Source organism: Macrotis lagotis, chromosome 5, assembly GCF_037893015.1.
Source record: "Macrotis lagotis isolate mMagLag1 chromosome 5, bilby.v1.9.chrom.fasta, whole genome shotgun sequence".
NCBI classification, from domain to species: domain Eukaryota; kingdom Metazoa; phylum Chordata; class Mammalia; order Peramelemorphia; family Peramelidae; genus Macrotis; species Macrotis lagotis.
The window spans coordinates 80068762-80096420 of record NC_133662.1 but is presented as its reverse complement, the minus strand read 5'-3'; the positions used below and the strand labels follow the sequence as shown (position 1 = coordinate 80096420).

Below are 27659 nucleotides of genomic sequence, written 5' to 3'. Positions count from 1 at the left end.
AAATCTTTTTTGACAGAGTTCTGAACTTAAAAAAAAAATTCTTCTTTTAAAACTCTATTCAAGAAATACAACTTGGGGGCAGCTAGGTGGCGCAGTGGAAAGAGCACTGGCCCTGGAGTCAGGAGGATTGAGTTCAAATCTGAACTCAGACATTTAATAATTACCTGTGTGACCTTGGGCAAGTCACTTAATCCCATTGCCTTGCAAAAAACAAAAAAAAAAAATGCAACAAATAACTTAAAAAATACTACAGTTTCATATTATTGTCAGATAAGGAAGAGGGTTTCTACACGCAACTGAAAACTCTGAGTTTAGTGCTGTCAATGGACTGTGTCAGTTATTTGATGACAGGATCATGGAATTTAAGAGTTACAAGGGACCCCTTCATTTTATGGATTGGGGAAACTGACATACTAACAATTTAAGTGATTTGCCCAAGGTTACACAGGTATTGAATAGAAAATTGGTATCTGACTTCAATTAAACCATAAGCTTTAAAGTCTCTTAAGCTACTTTAGAAATGTTGTATTTTAAAGACTTAAAATGATTTTTCTTGATATCATTAAAAATTGCTGAGTTTTGTCTTTTTATCCTATCCTATTTCCAATGTTAAATACTATCCTGATACATTTGGAAGAAAAGTTGGCTTTTCCCCCCCGGATGATTCAATTAGATTATGCCTACCAGGTAAAGAATATTTTTGATCACTGAACATCATGAAGAATGTGAAGTGGACACAATGTACTTGGTGAAAGGGGTATCCACACGCATATTAAAAAAAAATCATAAAAATCACAGAAATTAAGAGGTAGAAGGAGAAACATTGAGAAAAAAAGCAAAACAAAGTAGGAAAGAAAAAAAGTAGGAAAGATAAAAACAGATCCACATGTAGAGAGAAACTGAGTGACTTTCTTTCATGGAATCTTATCCCCAATGATATTACAAGAAGTCTCTAAAAGTTTTGTAAGTCATTTTGCAGTTTAGCAACTAAACCCATTAATTAGCATCTTTGATTACTTACTCTGAAAGTCAGATAAAATCATGACAAGAATGGAATAGAATCACAAAGCATAAAGTACCCTTTAACTAGCAGTATATAGTTATCTATCATTTTATAGATTAGAAAACTAAGTCCCCTAAGTATTACTTATCCAGAATATAAAGAAAAATAGTGTTAGAGCTAGGCCAGAACTCAAGTCTTTTGACTCCCAATCTTTCCACTATAAAATGATGCATTCTTGAAATTCTATCCAAAGGTAAGAGACTCTGTAGTTGAATGACTGTAGTTTTACTGACTATTCAAAGAAAGGATAAAAAGGTTATTGATTAGCAAGAATTTTGCAGTCATGGTTAAGTTTCAAAACAGTGAATCACTCTAACAATTTATTTTTCCTAATGCATTTTTTCTTTTTTCCAATTACATGCAAAGATAGTTTTTAACATTCATTCTTTTGCAAATTTTTGAGTTTAACATTTTCCTACTATCCTCCCTTCCCCCCTCCATGGCAGTAAGCAATTTGATATAGATTATACATGAAAAATTGAAAAATTGTGTTTAACATATTGCCATATTAGTCATGATATGGAAGAAGAATTAGAACTACAGAGGGAAAAAACCCATGATGAAGAAAGAAGTAACATAAAAGAAGTTTTAAAAAGTGAACAAAGTATGTTTTGGTCTCTTTTCTGATTCTATAGTTTTGTCTAGTAGTGGATGGCACCTAATACATTTTTTTTTTTTAGGATTTTGCAAGGCAAATGGGGTTAAGTGGCTTGCCCAAGGCCACACAGCTAGGTAATTATAAAGTGTCTGAGGCTGGATTTGAACTTAGGTACTCCTGACTCCAGGGCCGGTGTTCTATCCACTGTGCCACCTAGCTGTGTCACCTAATGCATTTTCAAGACAAACTTGTACATAATCTTCGTAATATCTTAAAATTCCCCATGGTACCTTTTATGGAAAGATATGTGGAATGATAAAAGTGGTCCTTGCTAGAGAATGGCATTTTCTATGAGCTTCTGCCTTCCTCAAACAATATTAAATGTAGCCATTCTTTGATAGATAAATTTCTCAGAGATTTTTAACTCTTGTCATCCTATGTATTATGGAAGAGTGATTCCTAACCTCCCTGGAATATAAATACCTTACTATTTTGTGTCATATTGGAAATAACTGGGGAAATCTTGTTATGTTACAAAACTAGATTTGGGAATAACCAACTCTCTCCTAACTTTAGGATGTCTTCTATTTTCTTCTGCTTTAAGAAATATCAAGAGTTAGATTAGTATTTTGGAAGTATTTCATAGACAATGGAAGTGTTGTTATTAATGACTAGACATGAAATTTATATTATCTTGAGTCCATTTGTAGATATCTAAGATCTTTCAACTAAAGCTAAATTGATAAAACAATAATAGTGTAATGCCATTTTTTTCTGAACTCAATTTATTCAATAAGTCAAAAGCCTTTTTCAGGAATTTAAACAATTTTCTTTTAGCCTAAACTTTTTAGCTATCAATCAGCTACCATTTGTAGGTACGCAGTATATAGCAAAGATTACAGATGGGTCAAACACACCAGATGCAGTGTATCTTTCTTTCATTTATATGTCTGAACCCCAGACAATTACAAATAGTGGCAGTGTTCTAAATTCAAAATGTCAAACCTGTGTTTGAACTCTTTTCTTATAGTGTTCTGTGGAGCTATTATGCAAATAGCATTTGTTTTTCATAGAACCTTGGAATTAGAGGGGACCTCAAAGATTTAGTACAGTTCTTACTCTATGACATATCTGACAAGTGGTTAGCTGATATTTGCTTAAAGACCTCCACTAAACTGGCAGCCATTACCTCCAAAGACAGAACATTATACTTTTGGGGAAGTTTTTCCCTATACCAAGATGAAATTTGCCTTTTTACAACTTCCACCTGGTTCTGGCATCTGAGACCAAATAAAATAAATATAATCCCTCTTTCGCACACCAGTCCTGGAGTCAGGAAGACCTCAGTTCAAATCCAGCCTCAGACACTTAATAACCACCTAGCTATGCGACCTTGCGCAAGTCACTTAATCCCACTGTCTTGCAAAAAACAAAAAAAAACAAAGTTAAAAATTAAAAACCCTTCAACTACTTGTAAATAATTATCATGTAACCTAATTTTTTTTTTAGTGTACTTTGTAAAGTTACTAAATCTAATTTCTCTGTCTCTTTTATCTCTACATTATACTCTCAGCTACATGGTGCATTAGATAGAACACTGGTCTTGGAGTCTGGATCCAGTTGAATCCAGCCTCTGACAATTACTAGCTGTGTGACCTTTGGCAAGTTACTTAACCCTATTGCCCCATATCCAGGGTCATCTCCAGCCATCTCGAATCATTAGACCCAGATGGCTCTGGACAAGAAAGTGAGGCTGGTGACTTAGCACAACACTCCCTTACTCAAATCCTATTCATGTTCTTGTCACGGCATCACCTCCCTGATGCTGTGGTCTTCTTCGAAATGAAGGAACATTATACTCTCATCTTTACTTTCTTATATTTGTGAATCCAAGTAATAGAAAAAGTAAGTTTTAAGAGAGATGCCACCTTTAGATGGAAAACATATTACATTTATTTTATAGAGATTTACAAAAGGAAAAGAAATTTTTAAAAAAGATACAGAAATGGTATTAGAATCTCCACTCCCCAATTTATCAATTGCAAAAGTCTGCAAAATCCTTGTTTTCCAGGGGGTTTCTATTAGAAGACATTAGACTCAGGGAAAGAGTTGTTCCTTAGGTTAACAACTTAGTTACAAAGGTCCAAGATCTCTTAGATTCTCTTTATTGGTTAATTTGAAATTACTTCCTGGGACCAGATTAGAAACATGTTTAGTTCTTCCTATACACTACAAATGTCTTGAGTTTTTCCTCTTTTAAAGAGGCTTAGCTATGTACATAATTAACAAGATGATATCCTATATATTCCATCTTAAATTAAAAATATAGGGTCTTTACCCCAGTATCTGAAAGTATTTAAGCTATGGGGACAAGGAGAACAACTTAATAACTATTAGACTATACTTGTTGCATATTTGAAATTTACTTAGTTTCCCAACAAAAAGGAAAAAATGTTATCTGGATTTCTCTTAAATTTATATATATATATATATATATATACATATATATATATATATATATATATGTATGTATTACTTTTAGAATGTTTATAGGGCAATTACGGTATTTTCCCCTGTTTTGTGGTTTTTCAAAAGCCCATAAGTTTTCTCAGGGAAGTTATAGTTTTCAAATGGAGAACCAAAGTAGAGAAGACTCCCAAGAATAACAGGAAGATGCTTAATGTGTACAGATAGGGTACAAAATGTTTGTAATGATGACCTTTATACAAGTAGTAATTAAGGGATATCTAGGAAATGTGTGATCAGAAAAAGGGGTAGATTACTAAGGTAAGAGAAGAAGGGATAACAGATGACCACAAAAATGCTACAAAAGTATCCATGGAATATAAAATGATCAAGAGGAGGCCTCTAGCATGCTGGATGAATCTTTGTGAAGCATCTGTGGGAAAATTTGGACAAGATTCATAATGGATGTAAAATAATGGACAAGTTAGGCTCTGTACTGATGAAAGAAATATCCAAATTGAAATCACACACATGCACTGAAGGAGTTAAAGGAACTATTTGATATTTATATTCTACCTCTTAAAATACTTTTTTAATTCTTAGTCTTTTTCCTTCAATGAATACTTAATGTTTATTTTGGGATTATAATTCTAATCTTTTAATACCTACTTAATACCTACTTTGAAGATGGATGTGCTAATAAGGTGTTTTGAAACACTCAATTCCCCAAATTTATATACTGTCTTTAGGGGCAAAGAGAGATAAAATTTTGTTTCTCCCATAGCTAATCTTCAGAATGTGGAAGTAGAAGAGGATGTTCCCAAAAGATAATAGGAATCTACAAATATTGCAAGAGTAAATTCTAGGTTCAAGTCAGAGCTTGGTTGTATAGGGCTTCAAATCAGGGTCATTAGATGGAAGAGATAGTTACTTAAACATAAAGACAAAGGTCATCAGCCTTATCACATTTTTTTTTTAAATTCTAAAATGAACCTTCCCCGAAAAAGCATTTTTCTCCAAAAGGAGGATATATACATATACATATACATATACATATACATATACATATACTTATACATATATATGTATATATATACACACACACACACATATATATATATATATGAAAGCATGAATCTATGCAATATTACTTGCTTTAAAAAACAAGTATAAATTCTACATTTAATTTTAAAATTCTTCTGTTTTTGTCTATTACCTGTTCTGAACTTTTTCTTTTTTGTGCATTGGTAAAAAATGTTCATACAACTCTCTTTTTTGGCCACCAATATTGTATCTCTCCCCCAAATTACCACTCCCATTAAAAACTTTGAGAAATTTCTTTTAGGAAAAAAAAAAGCATAGGCAAACAAAACAAAGTCACATAGTGATAATTTCCAAATATGTGAATTTGAACCTTGTAGCCATTGTTCTTCTTTCAAGACGTAGAGAACTCGATTCCTTGTTTTGGTTTTGCTCCAAAATTGTCTCTTGTTATTTCTCAGGGCACAATAAAATTTCATTACTTTCATATCCCAAAATTTCTTTGACCACCCCCTAAATTATTTTTTTAGATGAAATTTTTTTTTTTAGTTTTTGTTAGGCAATGGCACAGCTAGGCACTCCCTAATTATTTAAGAAGTAGTTTGCTTCTATTTCTTTTACTTTCCTTTTTCCATTCTTCAGGATCAGGACAATTGTTTGTGACTATTCCCTTGCCAGTATTAGCTTCTTCTTAAATCCCTCTCCCTATTTCTGCTTTGTTTCTCTGTTGAGTTTGATATATTTCTATACCAAACACTGTACCCAATTTTCCTTTGTCCATTTCTGAGAAATGAGCTTCACCTAATATCTACTACAAATCCTTCCTTTATTTTGTATACTCTTCTTTTTCTGCATTCCAATTATGAGAAAGAAACAGCAAGTTCATTCCTTCCTACTTTTTTACACCAAAGTATTTCTATTTTTACCCTTCCTTCTCCAGACTGTAAGAAATTCATTCCCAAACTCTGCTTTTCTTAATTAACTCCTTCAATGTCTTTGAAGGAAATAAGGCTCTGAAGGAATATTTGTTTCTTTTCTTTCATTAGAATGTGAACATTAAATCATTCTACAATCCTTTCCAAATGCTTAAATAAATTTCTCTAATTTTCTCTGGGCTCTTGTGTTTGGATTTCAAAGTTTCTGTTTAGGTCTGCTTTCTTTATCAGAAATACTTGAAAGTATATTCATCTGGTCTAGTTGTAACAGATCTCAAACTACATTATAAAGAAGTAATAATTAAAACAATCTGGTACGGTGAATGGTGGATCAGGAAAAGAGATTAGGTATACAATACACAGTAGTAAATGAACATAGTAACCCAGTGTTTGATAAACCCAAACACCCAAGAATTTGGAACAAGAACTCACTATTTAACAAAAACTTCTGGGAAAACTGAAAAAGTATGGCGGAAACTAGGTAAAAACTAATTTCTTACACCGTATACCAAGATAAAGTCAAAATGGAAACATGATTCAGACAGAAAGGTGACACCATAAGCAAATTAAGAGACCAAGGAATAATTTACCTATCAAATCTATGGAGAAGGGAAGAATTTATGACCAAACAAAAGATGTAAAATGGGTAATTTTGATTTTATTAAATTAAAAAGTTTTTGCAGGAATAAAACCAATACAACCAAGAGTAAAAGGAAAGCTGAAAGGATTGATAAAAGACTGATTTCTAAAATATTGAGAGAACTGAGCCAAATATATAAGTCATTTCCCAATTGATAAATGGTCAAAGGATATAAAAAGGTAGTTTTCAAATGAAGAAATTAAAGCTATCTAAAATCATATAAAAATGCTCTAAGTCACTATCAATTAAAAAATGCAAATTAAAACAACCTAGAGGTAAAACCTTACATCTATCAAATTGGCTAATATGACAGAAAAGAAAAATGATCAATGTTGAAGGAGATGTGGAAAAACTGGGACACTATTGCATTATTAGTAGAGTTGGTAGCATTGTTCTCCATTTTGGAGAGCAATTTGAAACTATGTAATAAAATTATGCATACCCTTTAATTCAGCAATATCAGTATTAGGTCTTTATCCCAAAGAGATCACATAAAAAGTGAAAAGTATCACTTGAACAAGAACATTCATAGAACTCCTCTTGTGATAGAAAAGAACTGGAAATGGATGGGCTGTCCATCAATTGAAGAAGGACTGAATTTTGTGCTATCTGAATCTAATGGAATACTTTTGTGCTATAAGAAACAATGAGCGGATACATTTCAAAAACATCTGGAAAGACGTACATGAACTGATTCTGAGTGAAGAGAACATTGTTCACTTTAACAGCAATATTGTATGATGATTAACAATAATAGACTTAGCTCTTCCTGGCAATACAGCTATCAAAGACAATTCTAAAAGATTTTTGATGGAAAATGCAATCCACATCCAGAGAATGAGCTATGAAATCTAAACCAAACCAAAACATGCTATGTTCACTTTTTAATATTTGTTTTTTGCTTTTTTCCTACTCCTATTTTTCCCTTTTATTCTGACTCTTCTTTCACCAAGTAACTAAAATGAAAATATATGGGGAGGGGCAGGGAGTGAAACCAAGATGGCAGCATGAAGGCAGCATTTCCTGGGAACTCCTTCTCCCCCAAACTCCAAAAAACAAGAAATGATGACTAGCCAAAATTTAGAGGGGCAGGACCCACAGAAAGACTGAGTGATACATTTTCCCAGTTCAAGATAACTTAAAAGTTCTGCAGGAAAGGTGTGTTTCACTGGGACTGGGGGTTGGAAAAAAAGCCACCCAGCTCAGAGATCAATGGCAACAACTTGAAGGGGCGGGGAGAAAACTCTGCTACACCAGAATGAGTGTGGAGTGAGGAGCATCGGCTGCAGAATCTGCAGTGAGAATCAGGCAAGACTGCAAAAATTTCTCTTCTCTCCTTCAGGGCAGGACTCCACTGTTTGGCTACAATCAGACCCAGGTTGCAGTTTGGGCTTCCATACTAAGCTAGCAGGATCCTCCTTATAGCTTCAGGGCAGAGGGAAGTAAGGGGGCCATCTACATTTCAAAGCACAGGCAAGAGAGCATAAGACCTTGGAGGAATAAAGGTCCCAGTGGGGTGTCCCCCCAAAAAATAACAAAACCCAAAACCTTGGAAGTGCTATCTTGGGCTGAGGAAATGAGTAAACAACAGAAAAAGAAGAATCTGACCATAGAGAATTACTTTACTTCCATGGAAGATCAAAACACATACTCAGATGATGAGAAAATTGAAGCTTCTGTATCCAAAATCTCCAAGAGAAATAGAAAATGGATTTAAGACTATATATATGAGCTCAAAAAAGACTTTGAAAAGCAATTAAGGGAGATGAAGGAAAAATTGGGAGGAGAAATGAGAGCGATGCAGAAAAATCATGGAAACCAAATCAACAGCTTGATGAAAGATATACAAAAAAATACTGAAGAAAATAATATGTTAAAAATCAGTTTAGGCCTAATGGAAAAAAGCAAAACAAAAGGAAAATGAGGAGAAGAATGCCTTAAAAAGCAGACTTGGCCAGCAGGAAAAGGAGATAAAAAAGCTCTCTGAAGAAAATAACTCCTTCAAATGCAGAATGGAACTAAAGGAACCTGATGACTTTGCAAGAAATCAGGAATAAAACTCTTTGAAAAAAGCCAAAAATTAGAAGAAATAATTTAAAAATTATTGGGCTAACTTAAAACCATGATCAGGAGAAGAGCCTAGACTTCATTTTTCAAGAAATAACAAAGCAAAATTGCTTTGAGATCCTAGAAGCAGAGAGGGTGAAATAGAAATCAAGAGAATTCACTGGTCACCTCCTGAAAGAGATCCCAAAAGAAAAACTTCCAGGAATATTATAGCCAAATTCCAAAACTCCCAAATCAAAGAAAAAATTCTAAAAGCTGCCAGAAACAAACAATTCAACTACCGAGGCTCCATAGTAAAGATTACACAGGATCTGGCAGCATCTACATTAAGGGCTTATAGGGATGGGAATAAGATATTCTCGAAAGCAAAAGATCTTGGTTTACAACCGAGAATCAACTAGCCAGAAAAACTGAACATCCTCTTTCAGGGGAAAATATGGACTTTCAATGAAATGGGGGACTTTCAAACTTTCCTATTGAAACAACCAGAGCTGAACAAAAGTTTGATCCCCAAGTCCAGGACTCTGGTGAACCACAGAGGGAGTGGAAGAGAAGGACTAACTATGAGGAACTTAATGATATTGAACTGTTTGTATTCCTGCATGGGAAGAAGATATTGATAACTCATATGAACTTTCTCATTTATAAGAGCTGTTAGAAGGAGCATACATAGACAGGGCACAGGAAGGAGCAGAATATAATGGTATAATACAGTAAAAAGATGGAGTCAATGGGTGATAAAGGAAAGTACTGGGAGGAAGGAAGAAGAAGCTAAGAAATTTCACATAAGAGTCAAGAAAAAGCTTTTTCAATGGAATGGAATGGGGGAAGGCAAGGGGGTATGAGTGAGCCTTCATTCTCATGAGAAATGGCTCAGAGAGGAAATAACATACACACTTAATAGAGTGAGGAAATCTATCTTACCCTAGAGGAAAATAAGAAGAAAGGGATGGGATAAGGGGAAATGGGGGGAAGGAAGGGGGAATAGGTGACAGAAGAGAGGGAAGATCAAGGGAGAGGGTACTCAGATTCAACACACTTTTGGACAGGCCAGGATGAAAGGAGAGAGAGAATAGACTAAATGAGAGTGGGAGAAATAGAGTGGAGGTACAGCTAGTAATAGCAACTGTGGGAAAAATATTGAAACAACTTCTCTGGTGGATTTATGATAAAGAAAGCAACTCACCCTAAAGACAGAGAGCCACTGGAACCTGAACACAGACTGAAGTACATTTTTTTTTCCCTCTCTCTCACTGTTCTTGAGGTTTCTCATCTTCTTGGGGAGGGGGAGGGGGGTTTATGTTTACTCTTATAACACATTCAATTTACATCAATATATAGCATGGAAACAATGTAAAGACTTATCAGACAGCCTTCTGTGGGGGGGAGGGAAGGGGGAAAATTGTAAAATTCAAAACCTTACAAAAATGATAGGTACATATTACTATTGTATATAATTAGAAAACAAATAAAATGTTAACATAAAAAAAGAAATATGTGTATCACAATTATACAGGTACAACCTATATCAATCGGGTTACTTGCTATCCTAGGGTGGGGAAAGGGAAGGGTGAGAAAGAGAAAATTCTACATAAATGAATTTTGAAAATTATTTTGACATATAATTGGAAAGATAAATAGTAATAAAAAATTTTAAATTACATTTTTAAAAATTAAAGATTTTGCACAAAAAAACCCCAATGCAACCAAGATTAGAAGAAAAGCAGAAAGCTGGGAAGAATTTTTTTCATAAAGTGTTTGTGATAAAGCCCTCATTTCTCAAATACATATAGAACTGAATCAAATTTAAAAGAATACAAGACATTCCCCAATCAATAACAGTCAAAAATATGAATAGGTAGTTTTTAGATGAAATAAAGCTATCTATAAAAATATGAAAAAATTCTAAATAACTATTGATCAGAGAACTACAAATTAAAATAATTCTTTTTTTTTTTACAAGGCAAATGGGGTTAAGTGGCTTGCCCAAGACCACACAGCTAGGTAATTATTAAGTGTCTGAGGTCAAATTGGAACTCAGGTACTCCTGACTCTAAGGCCGGTGCTCTATCGACTGCACCATCTAGCCATGCCTATAACTCTTGGTGGGGATGTGGGAAAGTTGGGACATTAATGTACTGTTGGTAGAATTGTGAACCAATTTAACAGTTCTGGGGAGCAATTTAGAACTATGCTCAAAGGGCTATAAAACTATGTATACCCTCTGATCCAGCAATACCACTACTGTCTGTATTTCAAAGAGATTTTTTTTAAAAAAAGGGAAATGGAGGGCAGCTAGGTGGTGTAGTGGATAGAGCATTGGCCCTGGAGTCAGGAGGACATGAGTTCCAATTTGACCTCAGACACTTAATAATTACCTAGCTGTGTGACCTTGGGCAAGTCACTTAACTCCACTGCCTTGCAAAAAAATAAGGGAAATGGACCTATTTGTACAAAAACATTTATAGAGTTCTTTTTGGTAGTGGAAAATGGGAAATTGAGGAGATAATCCTCAATTGGAAAATGACTAAACAAGTTGTAGTATATGATTATAATAGAATACTATTGTGCTATAACAAACTGATTTTGTTTTTTAGAATGATTTCAGAAAAACCTGGAAAAATTTACATGAACTGATGTAGTGAAGTAAGCAGAAGTAGAACATTGTATATAGCAACAATATTATATAATGATCACCTGTGAATGCCTTAGCTATTTTCATTAAAAAATGACTCAAGACAATTCCAATGGACTCATAATGAAAAATGCTATCATATCCAAAGAATGAACTGATGGAGTTTGAATGTAGATCAAAACATACAATTTTCCCTTTTTTTGTGGTTTTATTGTTGTTGTTTGGCCTTTGTTTTCTTCCACATGACTAACATGGAAAGAGATTTTGCAGAACTGCATGTATAATCTATATAAAATTGCTTACAGTTTCAAGGAGGGAGGAAATTTAGAACTCAAAATTAAAAATAAAACTTATACCAAAAACTTACATATATTTGGGAAAAAATAAAATATTATTTTACTCTCTTTCACTAAAGGTCATTCTTTCCCCTTGTAGAATGATACTCAGTTTTGCAAGTTAAGTTATTAATAGTTGTAAATCTATCTTTTTTGACTTTTGGAAAAATATATAGCAAGATCACTTTTAATTTTAAAAATGAAGCTTCCAGCTCTTATATGATCCTGATTGTAGTTCCTTATTAGTTGACCTACTTCTTTCTGTATGCTAGCAGTGTTTTTCCTTTGATCATAAAGTTTTCTGCTGGCTATGATATTCCTGGGACGTTTTTCCTTTTAGGATTCTTTTTAGGAGGTTATAAGTACAGTCTTTTCTATCTTGGCTTTACCTTTTGGTTCCCATAGATCTGGTCTTTTTCCTTTGTGATTTACTGAAATATAATTATCTAGGGGGCAGTTAGGTGCAAAAGCAGATAGTGGTCCTAGAGTTAGAAGGCCCTGAGTTAAAATTTGACCTCAGACACTTAATAGTTAGTTATGTGACCTTGGGGAAGTTACTTAACCCCATTGCCTTGCAAAAAACAAAAAAGAAATATAATGTCTAAGCTTCTTTTTATTTTTAAATCATGATTTTAAGGCAATCGGTACCTTATCCTGATTTGTTTTCTGGGCCAGCTGCTTTTGATATCAAATATATTTTCTTCTTTTTTATCTTTTGATTTTTGTTATACTTCTTGTTGTCTCCTAGAGTCATTGTTTTGTTTTGGTATATTTTAATTTTTAGGGTGTTCATTTCTTGGGTAAAGTTTACTACTTTCTCTTCCAAGTTAACTTATTCTTCTTCCAATTACTTCCCCCCCAGAGTCTTTGTTTCATTTTTTCCATCTCTTAATTTCTTTTTCTGAGTATTCAGATATTCTTTTTGGAAAATTCATTTTTTCTTTGAATCTTTGCTTGCAGTTGAATTCTCTTTCTTTTGGGTAGGATACAGGTCAGTATCCTCTCTAGTTTACAAATCTCTTCAGCTTTGTTCTTGATTTGGAATTTTGTGCCAGGTTCAGGTTTTGTCCCCTGTTGCAATCTTGGGTGGAATGGTCTACCCTGGGTGAAGTTAGCTCCTGTGCTGAACTTCTACTTCTTAGGGTTGGATTTCCCCTAATTTTTTAGGTTCAGAGTAGTGAATCTTCAGGGCACTTTCAGGCACTTCATTGCAGTTCCTAGGTCTGAGATATCTTGGGAACCGCTACCCTAGACCAGTTGCTATAACTTCTATCCTTTGCTTCTAACTTTTGCCTCAAGAAATCTTCAAATGGGTGAAAATACCTATCAGATCCTTCAAATCATCTTCTCACCAAGTTTAAACATCTTTCTATTGATCTTCATGTAACATGATCTGGAGGACCATTTTCATTCTGGGTTGCCTTTCACTGTACAATGTCCTTCCTAATATTGACACCCAGAACTAAACCCAGTGACACAGCTCAACTGCTATGTTCCTAATCTCAGGTGGGCAATTTGACAAAGACTTCTTGTACTCCTATTTGTTGCCTCTATGTTGTCTCAAATCTTAATACACACACACACACACACACACACACACACACACACACACACACACACACAGGCGCAGGAGTCTTTGGCAAATTGCCTAGTGAACTACATATATGCATGCATGCATACATACACATGTTTTATACATACACACACACACATTTATATCTATAGATGTATATACATTCTTTTTTTTTTTTGTAAGGCAAACAGGGTTAAGTGGCTTGCCCAAGGCCACACAGCTAGGTAATTATTAAGTGTCTGAGACCATATTTGAACCCAGGTACTCCTGACTCCAAGGCCGGTGCTTTATCCACTACGCCACCTAGCCGCCCCAGATGTATATAGATTCTTGATCCTGAAATATTTCTTAATATAAACATTTAGCACTTATTGAGAAAAAATGGTGTGACTGATTGTAGAAATTCAAGATACCACCCAAAGAAAATTGATTTCTCTTCCATTCCAGCCAAATAATCTTTAATTTTATTAAATTAAAAAAATACCATAGACCCTAGAAATAAATCCATAAATTGTGAAAAATGGATTGTTTGCCAGTATTAATAAGTTACCCTTTGACAGCTAAATGCACTAAAATATAATTTTTATTTATAATGCTAGCTCAGCAACTTCTGAAACATGTCATAGCAACTTGAGGTACATTTTCTGCCACCAAAGTGGTTCAATTCCATGATCTCACTTAATATAAATCCAATCTAGCTACTGAGAAGGGAATTCCTTTGTATGGGACTGATTCTCATGATAGGGTTGTTCCTTCATATTTTCCCCTGCTGTAGGGCCAGTCCAAGAGGATTTTGGACTACCAGAGTTCCAATTCCCTGACAACCAAAGATGACTGTGTAATGGTTTTAATGTAAACCAAGGCACATAAAACATAACTAAAAACATAAGTCAATCCCAACCATAATTTAAGCTTTTGACCACTATATTGAGGAGTATTTGTTTAGTAATTTCAGTTGTGTCCAACTGTTTGTGCCTCTATTTAGGATTTTCTTGGCAATGATACTGGAGTGCCATTTCCTTCTCCAGCTTATTTTATAGATGAGGAAGCTGAAGCAAACAGGGTGAAGTGACTTACCCTGCATCATACAGCTAGTAAGTTTATGAAGACAGATTTGACATCAGGAAGATAAGTCTTCCTAACTCCAGGCCTGATGCTCTGTCCACTGAGCCTCCTAGTTGCCACTGAGAATTATACAAAAATCTAAATTTAAAAATTTCTGAAATTCCTAGGCAAATAAGAGTTTTAGAAGAAATTACATACTAAAATGTTGTACATAAAGTTGTATGTAAATTGTAGGTAAAATTGTATGTTATTCTGGTCCTGCTGACCACTACCCTCCCTTCTAGCTAGTTTAGTAAGTTTATAAGTAGCCAGCATAAACTAAGAATAGCAGAAAGTAAGATTGAGAAGGGGAATCTAGAAGTCACTTACAGATTGATCAAAGGAATATAATGTGCAAACTATCATATATTAACTAAAAAATCACATCCAGATACTATATGCTACATCAGGAGAAGTCATCTAGGCCTTGCTATCAGACATTTTTTGATTCTATGATCTGTAAACCTCAGAGAAGCTCCAGATATCTGCAGTAAAAGTAGAAGAGCATCAAATGTTTCTGAAAACTTTGAGATGATGCAGATAAGTTAAGGAACTAACCTCAAGGAGTCATAGGTAAGAGTCTGTCCCCCACCAAAATCTTAAAAAAAAATGAGACACAAAACTTGTGCCTTGGATACTCTTCCCATCTCCATTTGGGTTTATGCTGCCCAACATTACCAACTCTAATCCATGGCTTCATGAGTAACTCTTTGTGTCTTTCCCACTTCCATCCTTCTCCCCATGCTGCCTGCCTCCCCTCCTCTCCTGCCCCCATGCCACTTACTTGCCTCTGGACCCTGCCCCCTCATGCTGCTTGTTTTTGTACTTTCTTTTTTTGGTGTTGTTTCTTTTCAAGGCAGTGGGGTTAAGTGACTTGCCCAAGGTCACACAGTTAACTAATTATTAAATGTCTAAGGCCCAATTTGGACTCAGGTCCTCCTGACTCCTGGGTCAGTGCTCAAACCACTGCATCACCTAGCTGTCCTGTTTCTGTACTGCCATCTGTCTCTGCACTCACTGACTGTATATTATTAAAGTGTGATTACAGCCCCACTTTCTGCTGCCATTGTGAGCTTTTAGGGAAAGTATCCAAAGAACCGGGTACACTTTACTCATTTCATAATTCTATAAATTAAATAGAAATTAAAACAAGAAGAAGGAAGAAAAAATACCTGAGGAGTTGCACAGCAGGCTCATAGTCTTGTGACTCGCAAATGTTCTTTTCTAAACATGTACAATACAGCTCTCTGATCTGAAAATGAATATGAACTAGTGAGGAACCAGAAAACAAATGCTGAAGTTGTTTTGTATTAGCTTGTCAAAATTCTGTACCTTCGAGAACCCAATTAATATTATTAAAATGGTCATTGTCTTCAGTTGATGTCAGATGTATCATGAAATGCATACTTTATAAGAATTTCCTTTAAATGAAGTAAATATGTCTATAGTTCAGGCTGATATCATTGAATACTATACAAAACTAATTAGAAAATAATAAAAGGGAAAAATGACATGGTTGTTGACACAAAATGTATAAACACATACTCAATTATATCAATTATTTCAAAAACAATAGAAATTCCTTCACAATTGATCTCTGAAAATGATGTAAATTCAAATTCTTCCAAGATAATCTGCTGTACCCATCAATTCCTACAGGTACCTGTACCTCAGTATTTCTGTGATTCTTTGAGATTATCTGATATGTCTGGTTTTCTTAGCTGTTTCCTGATTGTGGAGTTTACTTTCCACTATAGTAATTTTATATGTGCTATTCCTTAAAAAGTTTAAAAGCCTTAAAACAGGCCTCAGATACCATAACTTGGATAAGACCTTTGTTGATTTCTTAGTTGTAGTGTTTTTCTTTAAAATTATTTTGTATTGCTTTGTATCCCCATGATGTTTCCCCTTTACCAGAATGTAAGCTCTTTGAAGGCTAGAAGCATTTTGGTTTTGTCTTTGTATTTCTAATGATTTGCCTATAATAAGTATTCAAAGAAGGGAATTCTAGACTAAAAGTCTTATATGAAGCAGTACTAATCTCATGTAACATTTCTTCCTTTTACAGAATTAAACTTTGTTTAAAAGTAGAGGAAAATTTTCTCATTTTGAAATTGAGAAAACAGGCACACACAATTTAGTTTATTGAATTAACTAAGTAAATTAATTGCATTTCTGGTACTAAATTTCAACTTAGTTCAGTTCAATAAACATTTTAACTATGACTTAATTTTTTAAAAATCTCACACTAAATTCCCCTAAAAAAGCTGACAAACCATATGACTTTGGTGACTTGGAAAAGAAAATTAGATTTACACATTTCAGCTATATCATAGAGAAGCTGATCATACTGTGAAATGTGGCTGTTTATAGTTGTAAACATGTGGAGAGAAATTTTTTTTTTCAATTAATGGTACTACTATGTGCAGCTAAAATTGATTCAGATTTGTAAAACTTTTTTTTTTAAACAGGATATAACTCTACTCCAAATTCTGATTTCTAAAATGCTCAGGAAGTCAAAATATATAACTAACAGTATTCCTATTTCATAGATTTCTAAACAGAATGTATTAGTTACCTGTCGGCCCAAGGGATACTTGGGAAGAGAAGATATGAATGCATGAAGACACCTCAGAATTAAGAAGAAATTCTCATGGTAAATGTGAAGCTCTTCCAGGAATCTCAGAGTTTCTTCCTAAATAGCATTTAGAAAATGTCAATATAATATTCAACAACAAAAGTGATGCAATTATACCTTGTCAAGAGAAATTTATCAAAAAATAAACTATTTCCAATTAAACTTATAGCAAACCAACTAATAAGCAGATTCTGAATTACAAAATGGAGACCTCAATTCATCAGGTTTTAAAAGACAAACAATATACAAAAGATATGAGGAAGGCAAATTTGAATATTAAATACATTTTTCATCCAATGATTATTAGCCAGATATTCTTTTACAAGTGCTAGAATCAGTTCTAATATTTCCAGTAGTCATATATTTCTAAAGCTATAGGGTTATGGAGCAGAGATGGGCAAATGTACAAATGAGCATCTAATTGGCAGTTCTATTGTAACAATCACCTCTCAAGAGTCAAATATGGAGCAAGAGTGTTCTGTACAAATGTCCAATACTACTCTATTACCTTATCAGCATCAGAGAGTATGATGAGATAGATGGCCAGAAAAACATACACAATTACTCATGAATCAATGTAATTAACGAAATGCTACTAATAGCATATGCTTTCACAATTATTACAAGAAATAAATTTGCTTCAACCATAAAAAAAAGAGTAAAAAAAGAAGAAATTTAGGGGTAAAATTTTCCTCATCATTCTGTGGTAAAAATATATATAGACTAAGAACTCATTCAATCCAGTCATTATGCGAAACTCAATTCTATCATTCTATATTGTTTCTTGGTTCTTTTTGAAAACAGTCTATAAGTTGAATGAGAAGTGATTTTCAAGGACTATTTAAGCACCAGAAGCCCTTCATATTTCTAATTTGAAAATACATCACTATAGTGTAGGAGCATATATTTCCTTAGGCTTGACCATTGTGGGCTGCTGAGCTTGCAGACCAAGATTCCATACATTATAAAATTTATTTCTTTTTTTTACTTAATTCTTTTTAGATTTTTTTTTTTGCAAGGCAATGGGGTTAAGTGGCTTGCCCAAGGCCACACAGCTAGGTCATTATTAAGTGTCTGAGACCGGATTTGAACCCAGGTACTCCTGACTCCAGGGCTGGTGCTTTATCCACTGTGCCACCTAGCTGCTCCTAAAAAATTTATTTCTTTATTCTGAATTTAATACCACATGAAATGAGTATTTCCATATACACAGTAGAATAGAAAATGAAGACTATATGAAAGCAAGAATCTAAAGCCAGTGTAGTCTCTTTTCTTCTGTCCTCTTCTAATGCATTTCTTTACCCTCTTTTATTTTAAAAATATTTTTATTGATCTTTTTTTTTTACACTGTCTATATTTATTTGTGTTTCCCCTTTCCCTTCTCCCCATTCAGGAAGTCATTCTTTATAACAAACATTTTTTCAAAAGGGAAGGGAAAAAAAACACCTCAGCAAAGCTAATCTCTATATGAGAAAAAAGCCCTATGTCTTCTGCCTTGTTTTATATTTATCAATTCCTACCTCTGCAAAGGGCAGGGGGTGGGGTAAGACATCCTCTCAGGACAAACCTGTCTGATTCCATGTATTTTTAGTGTAATATTTGATTTTTCAAAGTATTTTAAATTTTTTTTACAATAAATTTAAGTTTTCACAGCCATACAAATGACCTCTTTACTAGGATGTGTTTTCAAACTCTATTACCTGAAACATTTTCTTCCCTGACTTCCTAATGTTAAAACCTAACATTAACGAAGTATCCTTAGTAGTCAAAATTTCATTTCCTAAGCAGTCAAATAGAAGACGTAAAACTACCATACTGTGTGCTTCGTTCAATAATACTTATTTAACCGATAAGCATTATCTTAAGGTCTCTACTGTGCTGAAAAAAATTGCTCAAATGTAGATATAGTCAAATAAACTGGAATCATAAATGACTAGTTCAATAATTTCTCTCTACTCAAGGAAAAAATAAATTCCTTATTCAACAAACTATGGCTCATTACATTTAAAGTACTGTAGGAATAAAAGACATGCTTTCAGCTCTGAGGTGTTTTCCTGCTACTCACTTAATTTGCTGATGAATAATCTAAGAAGTGACAAAGTAAGCTCTGAGGTCTATCACACTGAAAATAGTCCCATTCAAAATGGTACATTAATTATAACATAAAAAAGGCACAATATAAGTACTTTACATAAAAAATTATAAAACACAGAGGGCATAAACTCAGTATTTAATAATTTGCTTTTTTGGATACTCTGGCAGCTTTGAAATAGAGTTTTGGTATTAAAAAAGATAGCTGTCATTGATTATTAATCACATTTCATACTGGCTTGCATTGCATATTGTTTATTTCTGTCTTGGTAAAATTAGATTTACTAAGTGAGGTTGTCTCAAAGCAGTTCATCTTCTGTAGTGTAGTCCATAGGTATGGTCCCTGACAAATTTTACAAATGATCTGAAAATAAAACTTACATACTGCATGAAACATCACACTATAAAATCCTTTTGTCTAAGAGTATTCCAAGATGATTTTTGGAACTGAAATCAAAGTTGCCTTTCCTGTACTGTACACCTATTTTCCACTTCTACTTTTCAACCTAAGATGATATAAGGGTACTTTTTAAAATTATTTTCACTTTATGTCCTATTCTGTACTCTCACAGTGATGAAAAATTATTTCTTGAATCTGGTTTCAAATCATAACCACAATAAAATATTGAATAACTTATGCTCAGGGATTAGTCATTGTAGACATCTGAAATTAACCAGATAGTTGTGAAGTAACACCTTCATTTTAAAAAGAAATTAAGCTTTTTTTTCTGATGGAAATTTTTTTTTAGGTTTCTGCAAGGCAATGTGGTTAAGGGACTTGCCAGTCATACAGCTAGGTAATTATGAAGTCTCTTAGGTCATATTTGAACTCATGACTCCAGGGTTGATACATCACCTGGCTGCCCCTCTGATGGAAATTTTTACAAGAAGCCTTTCCCATTGCCCTCTTAAGGTTACTGCTTTCCCTCTGAAATTATCTCCAATTTAGACTGCAAAATATTAGTTTTCACATAGTTGTTTGCAAATTGGTCTCCCCGATTGGTTTGTGAGCTCCTTCAGAGCAGAGGCTATTCTTGCTTTTCTTTGTGTCTCCAGTGGTGCTTAATAAAGGTTTGTTATTCAACAATCAGTAAACAATTATTAAGCATCTACTATATATCAGGCATTATGTTAAGCACTAGGGAAATAAAAAGAGGTAAAGGACTGTTCCTGCCCTCAGGGAATTTACAATCTAAAGGGGAGACAATATGCAAACAAATATATACAAAGCTATCTATATAAAAGATAAATAGGAATAATTAACAGAGGGAAGGCATCAAAAAGAAGTGAGGTTGGAAAAGGTTTCTTGTAAAAGATGGAATTTTAGTTGGCACTTAAAGGAAAACAGGGAAGTCTAAAGTCAGCGGAAAAGTAGGGAAAGCATTCCACACATGGGGGGTAACCAGAGAAAATACCCAGAGTCGAGAGATGTAATATCTCGTTCATGGAATAGTAAGTAGGGATCGTGACAATGGACTGTAGAAATCAAAATATATTTGCCAGAAGTAAGGTGTGAGATGACTGGAAAAGTAAAAAGGGCTGGAAAAGTAAAAAGGGCTAGGTTGAATAATAAATATGAAATTCTGTTTTGAATTCTAGATAGAAAGGATCACTGGAGATTACAGACTAAGGAAGTAGCAAAGCTAGAACTGCATTTTTAGAGAATCACTTTAGTAGCTGGAGGACAGATTGGAGTGGAAAGCTGACCTGAGAGAAGCTGACCCACCTGAGAGATGCTGCAAAATTGTTGACAAAAATCTTGACAACAACATCAATACAACCTTCTTCCATAATGTACTATACACTTCCACAAATTCTTAAACAGTAACAATGAATATAATTTAATCTTCTCTTGATTCAGCAGCATCATGATGGACATTAATATTGTGATGTTCTGCATATGTATATGAAAATAATAATTCACATTTGCAAGTATTCATTATTTTACTTGCTTTTTACTAATCTATATAATAAAGAAAGTTGAACAGTCATTATAATCTCCATTTTGCAAAAAAGAAAAAGACATGAAACTTTTGAGAAACGAAGTGGCTTGCATGGTTATTAAATAGTAAAAGTCAGGAGAGAACTACGGTGCTCCCAATCAGCTGCTCCTTCACCTCCATACAGTGTAGTGATATGGTCCACTGGTACATGGGAACTAGCTTATACCAGCTCATGAAAGTCAATTGTTGAATATTTGATGAAAGCATTTAACCTTTGAAATCAGAAATATCACAAATGAGGACTTGGGTTATTATTCTGTTGATTATCTAGACTTAAAAAAGTGATGGAAAAATATAAACAATGCAGATTTAACTTTAAACTATGTCATGAGTACAATTTTTTTTTCTGGGAGAATTATTAACCAGCACATTCCTGCATATGGGCCTGAATGAGCACTGACAATGGTCTTGGAAATAAATCCCCTCCCCCCCTTTAAAAATATATTTTACCAAAACTTTCCTTGACAACTACAAGTATTCAAATTTTAAAACAGAAACTAAAGAACAACAAAATAAATACTCAAATACTCAAGTGGCTTAGTGTGATATTCTAGATTTTTAAAAATTGCAAAGAAAGGAATATGTTAATTAGTTATATGACTGCTTTAATTTTATTTTTTTAGGGATTTTTTTTCCAAGGCAAATGGGGTTAAGTGTCTGAGACCGGGTTTGAACCCAGGTACTCCTGACTCCAAGGCCGGTGCTTTATCCACTACGCCACCTAGCCGCCCCTGCTTTAATTTTTTAACACAGTCCAGGCATATCATCTTTGTTTTCATAATCCATTTTTGACTTTTTGTGCAAATAAAGTAAACTTGTAATTATTACCACAGCATTGCCTTTAATTAAACAGTTGTTATCAATATCCACTATTCTTTTGGTTGCCATTATTGCACTGTCACTTTATATGATCTCATATATTCTTTTGTATTCATAACTATATATTAAAAGCTGAAAGGGATACTAGATGTTATTTCTTAGGGTTCAATATCTGATTACATTCTTATTCTATAATTTAAGTCCTTCTCCAATCAATGGCCATTTAAATTTGTTTCTAGTGCTGCTATGAATTTTTCATTCAAATAGATATTTTGTACATAGGGATCAATATGCCAGATATCTGAAGAAAGGGAAGTTACCAAAAGCATGGAAAAAAGTCTTAGATCCCATTAAAGCCAAAAAAAAAAAAAATCAGAGGGGATGGGAAACTGAAAGAACATCAAAAATTACCAACCGAGATGCTTGTTCTCACATTTATTACAAAATTTTTATATACAAAGTCATCTATATGTGTACTGTTAAGAAACAAGAAGGCTTTCAAAAATCATATTCATTAATGGACTATGCTTCACCATTTCACAACTAACCGAATGATGTTGAGACTATAAGATACCATTGTTTATTTGATGATTTCTTAAAAGTATTTTATTTCCTAGGACAAAATCCCTTTTAGAAACTTTCTCTTATTATACATTAAAATCATTTAAGACTTCTTGGAATATATAATAGAAAAAAATTCTGTTTAGTGACCACATGATAATTATCATAAGAGTCAGAACAAGGAGAAGTACACTTATTAAAGCTATTTGCTGCCATCTATAATGGGGAAAATCCAGGGCAAAGTCAAGGCCATAAAGGAATTCCCTATGGATTATATGGTCTTCCAAATAATTCTATTTGTAGATGGCATTATAATGATTGCAACAATTCCCATAACACTGCAGCACTACCATTCTGGACTATACTTCAACCCCTGACTTCTCTGGCTTCCTTGCCATATAGGTTCTAAACCCAGAACTCAATTTCTTAAAAATATTCTTTATGTCAATTTGCTTTTTGTTCATTTGGTTTATTTTTCATGAAGTATGTATAGTTACATAATGTCTAGGAAAGTGTGATAGCTGAAGAGAATCTATTTTTAAACCTTTAGCATAGCAGTCTACCCTCCACTGCCCACTCTTATGGAACAAAGCATAAAAGTAAAAGTATTTTAATTTGGTTTTAAAGATAACTACAATTTTTTTAAACAAAATTAGTCAAAGAATAAAATAATTTTTTTTCAATTTCCATTAGATCAGTAATACACAGTCTCAAACTTGGATCTGCTCTCTATTCTTTACTTTCCTTGACATGACACAACCAATTTTGTTGATTCAATCTCCATAATATCTCTTGCACTCAACTACTTCTCTCACATGGTCACAAGTGCAGGTTCTCATCACTTTTTTTTTAAGGTTTTTGCAAGGCAAATGGGGTTAAGTGGCTTGCCCAAGGCCACAGAGTTAGGTAATTATTAAGTGTCTGAGACCAGATTTGAACCCAGGTACTCCTGACTCCAGGGCTAGTGCTTTATCCACTATGCCACCTAGCCACCCCTCTCATCACTTCTTGCATGGACTATTGCCATAAGGACAAATGGTTTCGTTACTTCTCCTTTGCTACTGTTTCCAACCTATCCCCTTAAAGTTGCTGAAATAATCTTCCTAAAGCACAGGTCTGTCATTCCTTGTTCAAGAAACTCTAATAATACCAAAATGCCTGTAGGATAAATTACAAACTTCTTGGGTATTTGAATTTCACAGTCTAGGTAGAAATTACTTTTGTAGTCTTACACTCAAGTCAGGGACCATGTCCTACATAAGACTTTCCCTGATCTTTTCCTGATGCTACTGCTTTTCCTCTCTGGCAAGTATTTTGTATTTGTTTGTGTATGTGTGTGTGTGTGTGTGTGTGTGTGTGTACATACACACACACATATATGTATACACATATATATATATATGCACACATATGTATATCTGTTCCTCCTTGTTATTTCAAAGTAGAATGTAAGCTACTTTAATAGAATTATTTTTTATCTTTGTATCCTCAATGTCTAGTATAATGCCGACCCCATGCAGAGGTCTAAACTATCTTTACTGAATTTAATCAGATAACTGCTAATTTCTCCATCATAAATACAATAGCATCTATACCTATTATTATTTTTTACCCATTCTTTTACTTCACTTATACTTATTTGCTTATGTGATTGGGGAAGTGGTATCCCTGACCATTTCAAGAATTCGTACTTAATATTTCAAATGAATCATCAAAGGTATAGCAAAACCACAAAGATGACATAAGGCCACAATTTTCTTCAAGCCTACTTTAATGTCTGAATTTTAGCAGAATTCCAGGTATAGAATGAAAATCACATTTTAAATGTTTTACAAAGACTAGATTTTTCTATTCATATTCTGAATACAATCCTGCATGTAAGATTAGGTAGACTTCCTAAACAATGCTCTGAGTTTGTATTAAGAGAACCTTTGTGTTCAGTTTTACTAGATTGTTTACCTAGATCAGAAAGGTTCAATGTTGTCAAAAGGCAGTAGCCTTGTACCCTTGTGGTAATTAGAGGTAGGGAGGTACTGACAATGAAATTTCTGGGGAAAAGAGGAAATAGAGGCTGATAATTAAATTTCCAGCTTGGAGCAAGGGACAAAGAAACCTCTGCCATCTGAGAAAGCTACTGTTTTAAGGTTTCAGTTTTTACTAACTACTTATAAAGAGTTCTAACTAAAAGTTCTAAATAGTAATTACCTAATACAGAACTAAATAGAATCTGCTGCCTATTTTTTTAAGATATATAATTATCATTGTTGAAGTGATTCAGTTTTATGTCACACATGAATAAGTTGAAGTAACTCAAAATATTTGGTCAGGAGAACAAAAGACAAGAGGGAATAGGATAACTTTAAAGGTACATGGAAGACTGCCATATAGAAAAGTGCTATCAAACTCAGATGGAAATGGGGCCCACTAACCCATATTTAAGGATCCCTGACTTTGTTTTAAAATATGATTATCTATGTTTTATTATATTTTTATTTTATAAAATGTTTCCCAACTACATTTTTCACTGTTTAAAATAAATTTATTTATTTATTTTTGAATTTTACAATTTTTCCCCAATTACATTTTAATATGCTTAGGGCCACAGCCAGCAGTGTTTTGGGCTGCATCAGGACCCTGCAGGTTGAGTACCTCTTATGTAATATGCTGGTTCTCCTTGGTCCCATGGGTACCAAAATTAAGGAAATTTCAGGAAGGTAGATTTTGGCTCTATAAAAGGAAAATATTTCTAATCATTAGAAACTCAAAAGTGGAATATACTACATCATGATTGGTATGGGTTTATTAACTATTCTGGTAGGAAATCAGAACTTCCTTAATGAAGAGCCAATTAGGTTAGGTTAGATTAGGTTAAATCAGGTCTAGAGTGAGAAGGAACTTCATAAACGACATGGTCCAATATCCTTATTTTATAGATAAGAAACTGAGACTCAAAAGTGATTTTTCCAAGATAAAATTTGAATCCAATTCCTCTGATTCCTGAGTCATCACTCTTTCTTCTCTAACAGTGGTAAGATAGTAACAGAGTACTATATAATATTATTGGCCTTATTACCAAATGAGAGCCTGAAGTTTACTCAGCAGGCAATAAGGAACCACTGAAAGGTTTTGGGCAAATAAATGACACAATAAGGAAAATGAGCCTGGAAGCAATGTGAAGGACTTTGGAAGGAAAAAGAGAATCATAATAATAAGAGTTAACATTTAAATAGCCCTTACTATGGGCTAATTGCTTTACAATTATTAAAACATGGAATTATTTCCATTTTACAGATGAGGAAGTTGCAGCAAACCAAAGTTAGGTGACCTGCCCAGGGTCACACAACTAATAAGAGTTTGAGGCTGATTTGAACTCAGGTCTTTCTGACCCCAGGTCCAGCAATCTATCCATTGCACCATCTAGCTGCCCCTTCTACTAGCTGAGGTGAAGTAAGAAGACCTGTTTTTGTATATATATTCATCACTGACTAAATGGAAGATTGAGTTTGTAAGGACATAAGAACAGTAGAGTTTTTAATTTAAAAAAATTGACAGTGAAATAATTAGAAGATGAATAAAGAATTTGAGAAAACTTAAGTAGGGAATTAGCTAAATATAATGGAATGAGGACTGGACCAAAAAATCTTGGGTTGAAAATTCTAGCTCTGCCACTTATTCCCTGTGTGATCTTGGATAGGTCACTAAACATTTTTGGACTTCAGTTTCCTCATCTTTAAAATATATCCTCTACGATTCCTTTGAGCTCCAAAACTATGATCCTATAAGACAGGTTAGGTCAGTCTCTGCCTAGAAATTCTGATACATCTATGATTTAGTCAGAGTAGCACAATCTCTGCTTAAGAAATTCAGATATACTTAAGAACCCAAGGGGAGTTGTTTCTTCATGCTTTAAATATGGTCCTGTAAGATTTTGGAAGAAGTCAGGAAACTCTTTTAGGAGTCTTTCTTGCCAATAGTTCTAAAGATAAACACTAATTGTTGGGTTCTACTTTTCTTTCTTCTATGTAAAACTACTCATTATTTTCAGTATTTTTCTCACTTCTGATAGGAAAAAGAATTGTACTAACATTTTATTATATTATAAAACGCAATGCCAATTGCCAAAGTACTTGGGCACATTCTGTTCCTTGTTTAATTATATTATACAACACTCATTTCAAAATAATTTATAACTTTTAAATAAATAAAACAAATGTAAAAGATCTTACAAATATTTTTTACTTGACTATTCTCTAGCAAGTAGGAAAAGATAAGATATGGCACACAGGGAAGACATACTCATATGCAATCAATGTAAAAAAAAAGCAGAAACTTTTAAAATTTTTATTTGCTCTTGAGAGCCCATATCTGAAAACATGTTTAATCTTATTTCAAAGCACTCAGGAAAATAAATAATTAACAAAAACACAGATAAGACAGAGCATTTGGAATATTGGTCCAAAATTATCTCCTAGCTCATGGTTAAACTGAAAAATGAAGGTAGAATTCCCCAGTGGCAGTCTACTTCTGTTAAAAACAAATGTTTATGCTATTTAGAATCTTAAATAAGATGACTACCATAATACAAGAAAGGTATCATTATATATACATATATATATATATACACATTTATAAATACTCAGAATATATAAATCATTAAGCACATATAATTTTAAAACAAAACATTTACACAGGATACTTATCTGCAGGACTAAAGGGCAAGCCTGAGTTCTAGCATATTTGCTTTTATAATAGAAGAGTCAGAATTTAGTTGCACCAAGGAGCCTCAAAATATATGCTGGGAAAAGCTACTTTTTGATAGCAGTTCTATTTTGTAAAGAGCAAGGAAACTGAAGAGGAGTTATCAAAATGGGCATGCAAGAATAGAATACTGCCAGAGGGGCCAAGGTAGTTTAAAGGAGGTAAGGAAAAGAAGAAATTTCAAAAAGAGACCAGGGAAGGAAGTCACATGACAAAGAAACCAGTATATCTACCTCTGCTCTGACTCATCTTAATCTGGTGTCATGCTGATACCTTTCCTTAGCACTCTGTAAATATTCTGCAGCATAGATGGGCTTAGCCAAGGGTCAATA

The 27659-nt window shown here is 33.8% G+C and overlaps 1 protein-coding gene across 2 annotated transcripts in view; it reads right to left on the bottom strand.

The window, feature by feature from the left end:
• Positions 1–27659, bottom strand: part of ORC3 (origin recognition complex subunit 3) — a 120245-nt gene that overhangs the window by 27761 nt on the left and 64825 nt on the right. For both annotated transcript variants that reach the window (XM_074187122.1, XM_074187123.1), the window contains 2 exons: positions 17036–17152; positions 15630–15709 (listed from right to left, as the gene is read on the bottom strand). In XM_074187122.1, coding sequence (XP_074043223.1) covers positions 15630–15709; positions 17036–17152 — 197 coding nt within the window. The remainder of the gene's footprint in view (positions 1–15629; positions 15710–17035; positions 17153–27659) is intronic.